Raw genomic sequence first — 12974 nt, 5'->3', positions numbered from 1 at the left:
CCTTGAGTACTGTGTGCAGCTCTGGGCACCACAGTACAAGAAGGACATTAAACTGTCCAGAGTGTCCAGAGGAGGGCGACAAAGATGGTGAACACTGGAACAGGCTCCCCAGGGACATAGTCTCTGCACCAAGCCTGTCTGAATTTAAGAAGTGATTGGACTGTGCACTTAGTCACATGGTCTAAACTTCTGGGCAGACCTGTGTGGTGCCAGGAGTTGGACTTGATGACCCTTACGGGTCCCTTCCAACTCGGGATATTCTGTGATTCTATGAGTCTAACAAACGTGAAATAACTCCTGTCCTGGTTCCAATGTTTAATTGCATCCTTACTCACAGATGCTGAACAGCTTCTGGGATGTGCTGCATTCTCAGACACATATGCAAAACCTTACTTATGACAATGGGAGTTGATGTTGTGTGTCTGACAGCAGAAGTGGGCTTCAAATGTACAGCAAATAATTTGCATCATATTGATTATGTTAATTTTTAATTATTTATTTTAATCATATAGATTCCATACCTTGCATGCAAAGAACAAAAACAAAATCCAAAAGAAACTAAATAAAGAGCTGGACAAAACAAAGTTCTGCAGCGAAGACAGAATAAGAATTATCTCCATGTCAGAGAAGCAGAAAGAAAGCCAAAATCCCAGTGCTTAAGCAAGGGGTAGATTCCATAAACACTCAAACTGAAAGTGCAGATCTTAAATGACATTTAGAACAGGAAGTAACAAAGTACTGAGAAGCCTAACCCCTCATTCAGTTATTAGACTTTGGGGGACTAGTGTTGAGTTGCCTACACAAGACGTCAATATGTGAAGAATGTTCATGATATAGTTTGGGAAAGGATGCAGAGAAAACATAAAAAATACTTCCATGAGGGAGATTTTGTTCTGATAAAAAAATAAAAAATAAATTATTCATATATGTGGGTAACTTTACTTACACGTGTTCTTCATGAAGATTATTACATTATTCCCTGCAGTGAATTTACATATCCTTATGTCACTGGGGCCTAAAATATAACCGAGTCCTTCATATTACTGTTCAACAGGCCATTCTTTATTTTTGTTCTAGTTTTATTACTATTCTAATTTCTCGGTAAAAGTTATTCATGGATATGGAAGCAATCCACCAGCTTTTAAAAATGGCATTCATCTATGCCATTTTCTATGGTAGCATACTGAATCTAGCTTCGCTTTTATCTCTGTCTGAGACTCCTGGTTGTAGTATGAAATACTGATTGAAGGCTGAAGCCAATCCCATTTGCAAGATTACTATAAAGCACTGAAACAAATCAGTATAGGACCCATTGGGAAAGACAGAAACTAGGAATTCTACCAAATTGCACTGATTTAAGTGCATGAGGAAAAGAACTAGATTTAAACTGTGTGCTGTTAATCTACTTTGGCCAATATAAAATGTGTAGTGATATTATATAGTAGATAAACCGTAGAAAAGATAAAAAAGAGAGAGAGAGAGAGAAAGAAAGACACTGAAATTTTTTAAATACCTGAACTACGAATAAAGAATCTTTTAGTCTGCTCAGAATTTAATGTTAGCTTCAATATTCTTTTGTTTGTGGAAAGAACAGGGGAAATAATTTTATTTGGTAATCCGAATGAGCTTTATCTTCCTCAGTATCTTTTATTTGAGGCTTGGCCAAACTGTTATAGGACTGGATGATTCAAACAATGTGTGACGTGTACTGCTTAAAGACTGAATCACATTTTTACACCACCCCCTATACAACCATTTACATGTGCCATTATTAAACTTTTCACTTTGATATTCTTTTTTTTTTTCTTTCTTTTTTAACATGAACAGTCTCAAACCATCTGCACTGAATATGATCTGCCACGTGTTTATAAGTCAGAGCGTAGCAATCTGATCATGGAAGGAGCAAACTACATCTTAACAGCTGCAAGCCTTGGGTCTAAGGTGATAGTAATTTCTCAGATGTGGTCCATCTGGATAATGGAGAGGTAGGAGAGAGTAAGTTGCTCTGATAGTGTCAGAGCAACTTTGAATTGCTTGGAAGTGTCAATAGACAGTGAACTTGCTTAGCCACATTTGTGGAATCATCTGTGAGAAAATATGATAGCAATAAAGTATATAACAAACAACCACCAAAAGCTGAAGAGGTAAAATAATTTCAAGGGAAAAACCTCCTCCATCCCAAACTACTATCCAGTGTACAAAAGTAGGAAATCAGGAACTACAAGAAAGAAAGGAAGAAAGGAAGAAAGGAAGAAAGGAAGAAAGGAAGAAAGGAAGAAAGGAAGAAAGGAAGAAAGGAAGAAAGGAAGAAAGAAAGAAAGAAAGAAAGAAAGAAAGAAAGAAAGAAAGAAAGAAAGAAAGAAAGAAAATCACTCCTATTTTAAAATGCAGCATTAGTTGATTAAGTTTCATCATTATGGATTAGTACTTCAAAATTAGGATAATATATTAATTTAAATAGAACTTCAGAATTATCCCCACCTTTTTTTTAGAGAGATGAATAAATGCAAATATGCTTTGCTGAGCTTGCATATATAACTAATTTTAATTAATAAACAGCACACAGAAAGGAAGGAAAAGGGGTACTTCTTTCCTACTTCTCAGGTAGGTTTTTATTAATTCCAAATGACAAATTCCTGCAAATATGGATTAAGTCTTTCAGCATTGTTCCATTAACACAATAATGCTTGCCCTAAAATGCTTTGAGTTTAAATACTATGGAGCAAAGCAAGATATAGGGGAAGGACATGAGAAGAAAAGGGAAGAGATTGCTTCAATAGACTGATTATTATTTTGAGATTAAAAAAATGTGAAAAATTCCCTTCAGTGCTTCACCTGTTTATATAACATCACTGATAGCAAATGAGTTTCCATTCACTACATAGCTCCAAAACATTTGGCCAGGGGATACATGTGAAGCTGCATCCTACCTCAATGTAAATCACTACTGCTCAGCTTTTAAGCTCTTTATTTCATTCAAATTGTTTTCCTACCCCCACGATCCTGATTCATCTCTTGTGATAATTTTATTTCATGATTTGCATCTATTCTATGGTTTCAGATGGTCTTTTACTGGTCTGCACTTAATCTTAAATTTGGGGAACATTCATTGATGTCCAGTCAAAAACAAAGTTGCGTGCTGTACAAAGTTCCTTATTTTAATATACATACATACACACACACACATGTATATAAAGTAACATTTTGATTTTCTTAGGAAAAAAAAAGAACAACTCCTTCCAAAGAGAGACTTTCATGATAAGCCTATTATTTAAGACATTAATCCAGAAGTTCCTAGGTTATGGTTGGCAGTGAAAACCAGTTATTTTGGACTGATTTTTCATGCCAGATGGCAGTGCAAAACTGCCACACTATAAAATTTCCAGCAGTACTGTAGATAAAAGCTGACAACAGGAGCTATGTCATTTGCTACAGAGAAGAAAACATGCAATTCTAAGTTTCCAGGCAGAGAAGTAGGAACAAGCAGATGTACCACGTACACAGAAGAACCTTCTAGCAATGTAAATAAATAAATAATATAAATCTCATGCCACGCATATTTAAATTGCTGTCTCCTTACAATTATAACACATGCTTATGTTACAAATACTGCATTTATGTTTAAATCAATGAAACAACATGGAAATATGTAACGGGAGGTAAAAAACAAAGCAACAGAAAATAGCTTTAAGTCACACAACTACAGACTGGAAAAAGGGCGTGTTGGTTGAACTCGTGTTTTCAGGTGGATTGCAGTTGACCAGCAATGTAACATGTACGTGGTTTACGCTGCTGAAAAAAACAACTGTTCTATTTACGATTTTATTTGCATTCTCAGGACCTTATCATTTGGGATTATGTAAAACTGGCAGCTGCTTATAATTATTTGGGGTTTGAGTAGACATAATTAAAAACATCTGCCTTTATCTTAATACTACCAGACTTAAACCCATGAGCTTGGTTATACCTAACTTCAAAGCTGAAAGCAAAGAATAAAAGAAAGCTCTGCATATTGCTAACAAATTTTCAGTGATTCATTTAGATGTACAACCAGTTATTCAACAGCCTTCAAACCTTTAATTATCTTTTAAATATATGTAATTTTGCACTTTAATTAGATAGCAATTTAATGTTCTCACAGGGATTCAGATGCACTATCTTTTTTAAATGTAAACTCCAATAGGAATAATCATTGGCATTCAAGTGATTGAATTCTTCAGTTAAATGAACATGAGGCATTTACACTGTTCAAATCATTCAAATATTCTGCTGTCAGCTACAGCTGTAGAGTTTTATGGAGTCGCTGCATAAAGCAAGGGTAAGTGTAGGTTATCTTACGTTCCAGGCGGGACTCCCCAGAGAGAAATGAGATTTGCTGCTTATGAAAGGCTAACACTGCTTAAGTGGGGCATTAATGTTTCCCCTGAGACTCAGATTTCTCTGTTTTTCTATATTAGGAGAAACAAATTTTCCCAGAATTTAAAGCTACAAAAGACTTAATACTGGTCTAGCAATCTTTAAATATACCACATCTTTCAGCTAAATGCAGTATCTCATGACAGGCAACAAGTTTAAAATGGTAAATTACTCAGGCAACTAAACTGCCAATGTATTTAATCGAACGTATTACAATATATATACAGGCTCTGATTTCTATGTATAACATTCCCAATTAAGATTGCTCAAATTAAATAAAGATGTGCACCATTTAAAAAAAAAGGAATTTGTCAATTGAACTGGTTTACAGTGATAAAAAGAGTATTCACATACAGCCATTCGAAAAATCACCACAATTATTATCCTTCCAGAGTTTATACCGAGAGTATGAACAGATGCCTCAGTTTCCTCAGAGAGATAAAAGATTTTGATTTAAACTCCAAAATATAAAATCCTTAGTCATCACGAATGTTATTATACTAATAGATGGATACTATAATCTGTAATCTGTAACACATTCCTAACACATTATTTTTATCAAAATAAAATAGAATCAAAGACACAATTCGATTTCATAACAGATGCATTTGTTTTAAATGCATATTTTCTTTAATTCAGGAACCTGATCTTCTTGGACAGAAACTTAGAACATTCTATCCTAAATGAACATCGTAATTACTGAAAACAAAACCCTTCTTTATTCCCTGCACAAAAACACAAATTCTGCTGCCAGCTATGAATCAATAAGCCACAGACTTCACAAGATTTACTAGCAATCTTGCTAGATTCAAAGAAAACGACATGAATATTATGACAGAGAGGCAATGGTGCAAACCCCTAAAAATAGTTAAGATTCACCAATATGTCAATATGTGACTATTGCAGGCACTGCTCATTCACGGGCATTCTTGAATTTCTCTCTAATCCTACTACTTTCTTCAGAAGGCAGTTTTCCTCTGGCACCTATATTTAAGACTACACAGTGACAGCTACAGTAAGGACCAGTCAGTCACAACTAATACAGTGGGTGTTTTTAAGCAAACGTAAAAAGTACACAGGCTCTTTTTATTACCCTTCTTTTACTTTCAGTGTGCCCATTTCACTGACAATCCGTAACGTCATCATGATATATGTTTTGCATCCTAACAGTTAATGGAGTACCACCTAGCATACTGCAAGTGCTAACAGAACACTGAAGATTAACCAGTAAAATCTGATATAAAGTAGCAAGAAAAACTTTGCCCTCATGCACATTTCAAGCATGTGTAGTCGCTGCTTTGAAAGTCTCAAAATTCATTTTGAATTCCCAAATAATTCACTTTTTTTTCATAAGAATATCTATGGTTTTATATCGAATATGAGATTCAACACAGTAGCATAAAATTTAAAATAGTGTCATATAAAAAACACTGCTCTCTGTAAAAAATACGGGATTTTAACCAAAAAGCAGCATACGGGATAATTCCAATACAGAACTATGGATGTTTCTTGAAATATCTCTGCCAACAGCTATAGTTTCTTGAATTATCATCAGTGTATTTGTGACAAGGAATGCAGACTAAAAAAGGCATAACATATAAAAACAATTAAAAATAATAATAACAACAAAAATCTGAAATCCACCGGGAGGGGGGGGGAAGGCTGCTCGCGGCACTTTCCCGAGGAACCTCCGGCCCCTCGCCGCTGCCCCGCCGGGTGGTCCTGGGGCGCCACCTCATGGCGGCTGCCGCGCAGCGCAGCGAGGCCGCCGCCGCGCCCCGCCGTCGCCTCCCCCCCCTCCCCCCTCCCGCCCGCCCGCCCCCCGGGCTAGGGCCGGGGCCGGGCCTGTCTGCGTGCAGCTCCCAGCCCGGTGCCGACAGCGGCTGGGGACGGCGCGGAGAGAGGGATGTTGGCAGCCCGGCGGGATGGCGTGGGCCGAAGTGGGCCGGGAGCGGCACAAGGAGTACGAAAGGAGTTTCCGTGCAAGGGAAGCATGTGGACAATTTACACGCAATCAGATAATTGAAGAAGGAATTTCCAAGGGATTCCTTAGCGCCTGGTTGTCAAGGGTTATTAAGTTGTTTGTCAAGACTCATCCCTCTAGTAATGGCTTTGTGAGGAGAATGCATCTGGAAGTTCTTTAGGGTCCACCACGGCACCAGCTACTCATGGAAGCTACTCTCCTGCACTGCCTTGGAAATCTTCAGTCACTATCCTACACCTCAACAAGTACCTCACGCCTGGAAAGCACTTTCCTCCTCATCTTCTGATATGTGGTTAGTCCCATCAACTGCCCAAGCAACCACTCATCCTAACTGAAAGCCAACTTTATTATTTAAAAAAAAAAAAAAAAAGATGAAATTGCCAAGAAAAACATGTTAAACCAAAACCAATAGGATAATCAGCGTAAGAAATGTTGCTAGCTTAATGATTAAATGTACTGATCAACATAAGATAAAAATCTGGTGCAACAGGAAACAGCCATCCCCAGCGAGCGTTTGCTATCCTGCGTGTCTGCTCAGTGTCCCAAAAGACAATTCCTAAAAAAGCAGCATGTCCACTTCAGGACTAACAGACATGGCTGCTGGGCCTAGCAGCTCAGGAGTCGAGTAGTGTGCTGGCTTTACAGCACCACAGCAAAGCACAACAGTGACATAAACCAGCTTGATCAAGTCCGTAATCAATGTATTTGAATGTCAAATCCAACCCACCAAAATGATTGTAAGCAATACATTTTGTGAGCTATCCAATTCCACTCCTACATGCCTATTTTACATACTTATTGTTACAAATTTAATGGAATGTTTTGCCACTAGTTACAATGGTATCAGGATTTGGGCCTGTAATATTAATCTAAGGGCCCAGGCCCGTAATCACTTCACTCTCAAAAACTCCACTGAAGTCAACAAAAGACTCCCATTATGCACTACTGACAGAACCCAGAGGTAAAAATGACTCTTCCAAAAAATGAAATGAGCAGACCATGAATAAATCACCAGGAGTTCCCTACAGCTGACAGTTTATGGGCTACTGCCCAATGTTCTGATTTTAGAAAGAGAAACTGTTGTGTAAGGTAATGAAATAAGGCCCTTCAAGATGTATACAGGGGCTAGTGATAGTAAAAGAAAACCATCTTTTGACTCATAAAACATGCCACCACAACAGAAATAAGGAAATCAGATAGCACCCTCTTTCTGTCTGAACTATCCACTTTTCCTGGATTTTATTTCCTTCTGTTTAATCCAATATCAATTCTATAAAGAATTGATACTATCATTTTTGGAACAATCCTTGAAGTAATTTGCCAGAAGAAAAAGAAACAGTGCAGCACATGCATGTTGTCAAATTCTTATAATGCAGATAGGGAACTTTCAAATATATATTCCAATGGCTTGCAAATGAATATAGGCCATTAGATGCACCTGAGATATCACAGGATTTAAAATATACATATAAATATAAATAAATAAGTAAATAAATAAATACATATATATGGGGGGATCAAGAACATGTCACAATTTTAGTATTATGAAAATTTGGGAATGCTATTAAAAATACATGATACGTAATTTAGAATGGGATATACAAAATATACATGGATTTTCATATATACAGAGATAAGAAAAAACATTGAGGGTAGTGGCTGATCATGTACTAAACCAAATCAATCAAATTTTCCTTTGCAACAGCTGCAAAATTTTGAAGACAACCTCCCCCTACACTGGCATTACACAAACACACACACACACACACAAAGTTAATATAAAAATCTTACATAGTAGCAAAACAACATTTATTTCATCATTTTAACCGCTGAGAATAATGAATAGGATTAGTCTAATGCATTTCAAATACCAAAGAATGCTAGCAGTGCATACAGAATGCCAGCACAGTCAAATCTAGTCAGTCTGCTCATAACTGTCTCGTTTAAGGAATTTTTAGGTTATCACAGAATTACAGCCTCATTTGAGGTACCTGTAGGGTGCAATAAGGTCACCCCTGAGCCTTCTTTTTTCCAGGCTGAATGATCCCAGCTCCCTCAGCCGCTCCTTACAAGCCTTGTTTTCCAGACCCCTCACCAACTTCGTTGCCCTTCTCTGGACTCGCTCGAGCACCTCCATGTCCTTCTTGTAGTGAGGGGCCCAAAACTGAACACAGTACTCGAGGTGCGGCCTCACCAGAGCCAAGTACAAGGGGACAATCGCTTCCCTAGACCTGCTGGCCACACTGCTTCTTATGCAAGCCAGGATGCTGTTGGCCTTCTTGGCCACCTGAGCACACTGCTGGCTCATATTCAGCTGATTATCAACCAATACTCCCAGGTCCTTCTCCGCCAGGCAACTTTCCAACCACTCATCTCCCAGCCTGTAGCTCTGCTTGGGGTTATTGCGCCCCAGGTGCAGGACCTGGCACTTGGCCTTGTTGAACTTCATACAGTTGGCCTCAGCCCATCGGTGCAGCCTATCCAGATCCTCCCCTGCAGAACCTTCCTACCCTCGAGCAGATCAACACACGCACCTAACTTGGTGTTATCTGCAAACTTACTGAGGGTAAGCACTCGATCCCGTCATCCAGATCATCAATAAAGATCTTAAGGAGAACTGGCCTCAATACTGATCCCTGGGGGACTCCACTAGTGACAGGCCTCCAACTGGATTTGCCTCCATCCACCACAAGTCTTTGGGCCCGGCTACAAAGCCAGTTTCTAACTCAACGCAGTGTACGCCAGTCCAAGCCAAGAGCAGACAGTTTGTCTATAATACAGCTGGATGTGAGCTAAAAGTAAAATTGCACAAATAGTCACTTGACATGGATGGGGTAACAAGGCAGTGAAGATGTGCAGAAGAGACCTGATGGTGCACTAAAATTCTGTGTATATAATCCAGGTGCTCTAAGGAGGTTATTACAGCCTCTATTGCTGCCTCTTCTTTGCTACAGTTGCCAAAGAGAGCTCAGTGGCCAACCTCAGTCAGAGCAGTGAAGAACATGGGAAAAAAGGATAGATAAGAGGTCAGAAAGATAAAAAGAATGTGTCAACAATATGTAGAAAAGTGTAGAAAAACATTACAGCAATAAATTAAAATATTTGTTGATCATTGTGGTGAAATGATTCAATTAGATAACCATCACAAATTATTACTCAAAGAAAGAAACGGAAAAGAAAAGGTAGACTATGAGTTTCTGCTTTCCATATTCATATAATCTTTTTCTAAAGAAATTTTAAAACTGAATTAAAAATAAAAACTGCATAAAACAGTTTCAATGGGAAAAATCATTACTATGAGAAGTCAAGCTGACTGATGAAAATGAGTATGTTAGTATGGGTAACAGAAATATCCACCCTAAGAGGCTTTAATGTTAAAAAATCAGAACCAAATGTTTATGAGCAGAAGCTTATCTGAAACTTAGAAATTACGCTGACTGCTGTGGGGCTTTTCCACATCCTCTTACCCAGTTTCTGCATCTTCCTCAGGAAGAATCTCCAGTTGGACACTGCTGGTAATAGGGTTCTGGAGATTCTTGTAGTATGTACTTGAGAAGTATGTACTTGTAGAGATAGTCTCTACTCTCTTGTAAAGACAGAAGATATTTTGGCTAAGAGATAAAGTGCTTTGGGATTGATTCAGAGCTTGCTATCTTCCTTAAAAGTAAACTGCTTCTGCTGAGGTTGGAAGTTATATATTCCCTAATAGTTTGGGTAGCAGAGGTTCTGCTTCTCATAAAACAAGGGGATATACATTCATTGTTATGAGAAGTTACAGTGAAGTTACTGAGAAAGTTTTTCCATTCATCGATGAAAGTCCCTCTGTTAAACTTTTCATTACTCCACTCCAGTTTAAAAGTAAATAGGGAAACAATAAATACAAATACAAATGTTAAATGTGTAATTCCTATCCCAAATCTTAGAAATACAAAATTCTTGTGATGAATGAAAACATCCGATATGCTAATGATTTTTAAAATATGCTTTTCAATAATTTTATATGAAATTATCCATCCCATTGATATTTGTTTTCTGCTAAAATACTGTTGAAGTCAGACATTACTTGAAGTGCCTGCATACAAAATACATATGGCATCCATGTGTGTAAAGCAGTGGAATCATTAATATCAATGCTTTACTAAGATCTGATAGTGATGGAACACTTGCACGTGCTGTTCCTAAATAATGATGCAATCAAGAATTTACCAGTTCTCTAGGGTGTTAGGCTGATAAACATTTACGTAACAGGCACTTCTATTTTTCTTACTGTGATTATTGCAAAGATGATGATAAGGGAAACTAAAGGCAAAATCTGCAGCTATTTCTCTTTTAGTATGAAAATCCCTTGTGCCCTTATTTTGCTTAAAAATATGCTTTATTGAAATTTATGTACACATATTAAATTAGCTTTAACACTTTAACATGACAAATAGGGGTTATTATGCAGCAATAGAGCATTACGGCATTCCATTTCAACATAAAATGAACATAATTATAGCAATTTTTGGCTTTGCCATTTTTCAGCAATGGAGGCCTGCCTCCTTTGTAGAGCAACTGGTATATTTATTCTCCTTGATTTTTTTCATGCTAACCTTCATTTCCAGAAGTAAATTTACCAAGCATTATAAAGTGTTATAAAGCATTATATATAGTAACAGCTATAGAGTATAGTATAGTTATAGGGTAACTCATCCATTGTATTTTTTTTTTAATGATTATTACATTTTTCACACTAAAAGAAAAATAAATGCAACATGTATATCTAGATAAAATAGAAAAGTAAACAGTATTCTTACCAAAGGCCTAAGTTCTGGATGAGTCAAAATATATCCATTGTTTGTAATTGCAAAAGCGTATCCATGAATGCCTAACTGTAAGAGTAAATGAAAAATAAATGCCAATTAGCATGGTCTCCAGTAAATTCTTAAACAAAAAAGAAAAGCGTTTAGTTATCTAGGGCTTAAAACTGACATTCTTAAAGCCCACACAGTATTTCATTATAATATATGCAGAACTTTGATCCTTGACATTTTTGAAAATGAGAGCCTGTCATTGTGACAAATGCTGCATATAGCACAATTTCAGAATGTCACACACACTTTGCTATCTACTGCACTTATTTCTATGTACCTTGGAGTGAATTACTTAGATACATATATATGAGACACCATAGCATGTCACATACAATGTTTGCCAAAGCATAGGTATGCTGACATTTAGTAAATTCACACATTCCCAGGAGTGAGTAGGTTCAGGTTACTTCACTTCATAGGTGGTGGTAGAGAAGAATCATTTAAATCAATGAAACTAGATGTATGGCTACACCGAGCAAGCAGTGGCCTGCCATATGTGATATTTTTTTGCTGACAGAAGTTGCGAAATCTTCAGTGCTTGTTCTCGTGGGGGACTTCAACTTTCCAGACATATCCTGGAAGTACAACACAGCCCAGAGAAAGCAGTCTAGGAGGTTTCTGGAGAGCGCGGAAGATAGCTTCCTGATGCAGCTGGTTAGTGAGCCTACCAGGGGAGGTGCCCCGCTAGACCTTCTCTTCACAAACAGAGAAGGACTGGTGGAGGATGTGATTGTCGGGAGCTGTCTTGGGCAGAGTGACCACGAAATGGTGGAGTTCTCTGTTCTTGGCGAGGCCAGGAAGGGGACCAGTAAAACTGCTGTATTGGACTTCCGGAGGGCTGACTTTGAGCTGCTCAGGACACTGGTTGGCAGAGTCCCTTGGGAGGCGGTTCTGAAGGGCAGAGGGGTCCAGGAAGGCTGGGCGCTCTTCAAGAGGGAAATCTTAATGGCGCAGGAACGGTCTGTCCCCACGTGCCCAAAGATGAGCTGGTGGGGAAGAAGACCAGCCTGGCTGAACAGAGAATTATGGCTTGATCTTGGGAAAAAAAAGAGGGTTTATAATCTTTGGAAAAGTGGGCAGGCCACGAGGGAGGACTATAAGGATGTTGCGAGGCTGTGCAGGGACAAAATTAGAAAGGCCAAAGCTTATCTGGAGCTTTATAGTACAAATCTTTATAGTACAAAGACCTTTCTTTTGCTTTTTTTCTTTGAATTACAGATATGACTTTTCAGCTCCGATTTTGCTACAGTGCAGTTATGTTTCTCTTACTAGAAATATTTCTCTGGGAGGGATGCTCATGCTATTATCTGTCAACATCTTAGTGTTTTTTTTCTAAATGTCTCATTTAGAAAATAATTAACATTAGTAATTAAAATGAAACTATCTGTTCTTCTAGAGGTGGTACGAATGATAATAAATTTTAAAGAGAAAATAAGGAGAAAGAGTCTAACCATATAATATGATTCCATTTTACATGGATGAAAAGCAGTTTTATACATCTGACAAGTATGTTATATATCATATAAAGATGAAATTTTAGAAATTCTCTTGTGTGTGTAGACAAAATGAACACTGATTTTTTTTTGCTGGATAGTATAAAACCTCTTGGATGCTTTTAAGGATGAACACTAGAGTGTGTGGTTAACTGGAATGTAATGTGAGGGTGGTTGTTTTTAACCAGACTTCAGAGATATGATCCATTTCTGAGTCCTTTCTCAGTT

The 12974-nt window shown here is 37.8% G+C and overlaps 1 protein-coding gene across 1 annotated transcript in view; it reads right to left on the bottom strand.

Annotated features, from left to right (window-relative positions):
* The window catches only part of CACNA2D3 (calcium voltage-gated channel auxiliary subunit alpha2delta 3), a 463161-nt gene that overhangs the window by 108313 nt on the left and 341874 nt on the right, over positions 1-12974 (bottom strand). The window contains exon 17 of the mRNA XM_082768173.1: positions 11197-11271. Within this exon, the coding sequence (XP_082624299.1) occupies positions 11197-11271 (75 nt within the window). The remainder of the gene's footprint in view (positions 1-11196; positions 11272-12974) is intronic.

The sequence above is a fragment of the Aythya marila genome (genome assembly GCF_965140915.1).
Source record: "Aythya marila genome assembly, chromosome: 10".
Lineage (NCBI taxonomy): Eukaryota > Metazoa > Chordata > Aves > Anseriformes > Anatidae > Aythya > Aythya marila.
Note: the sequence above shows the minus strand (reverse complement) of the source record. Positions and strands in the feature narration are given on the sequence as shown.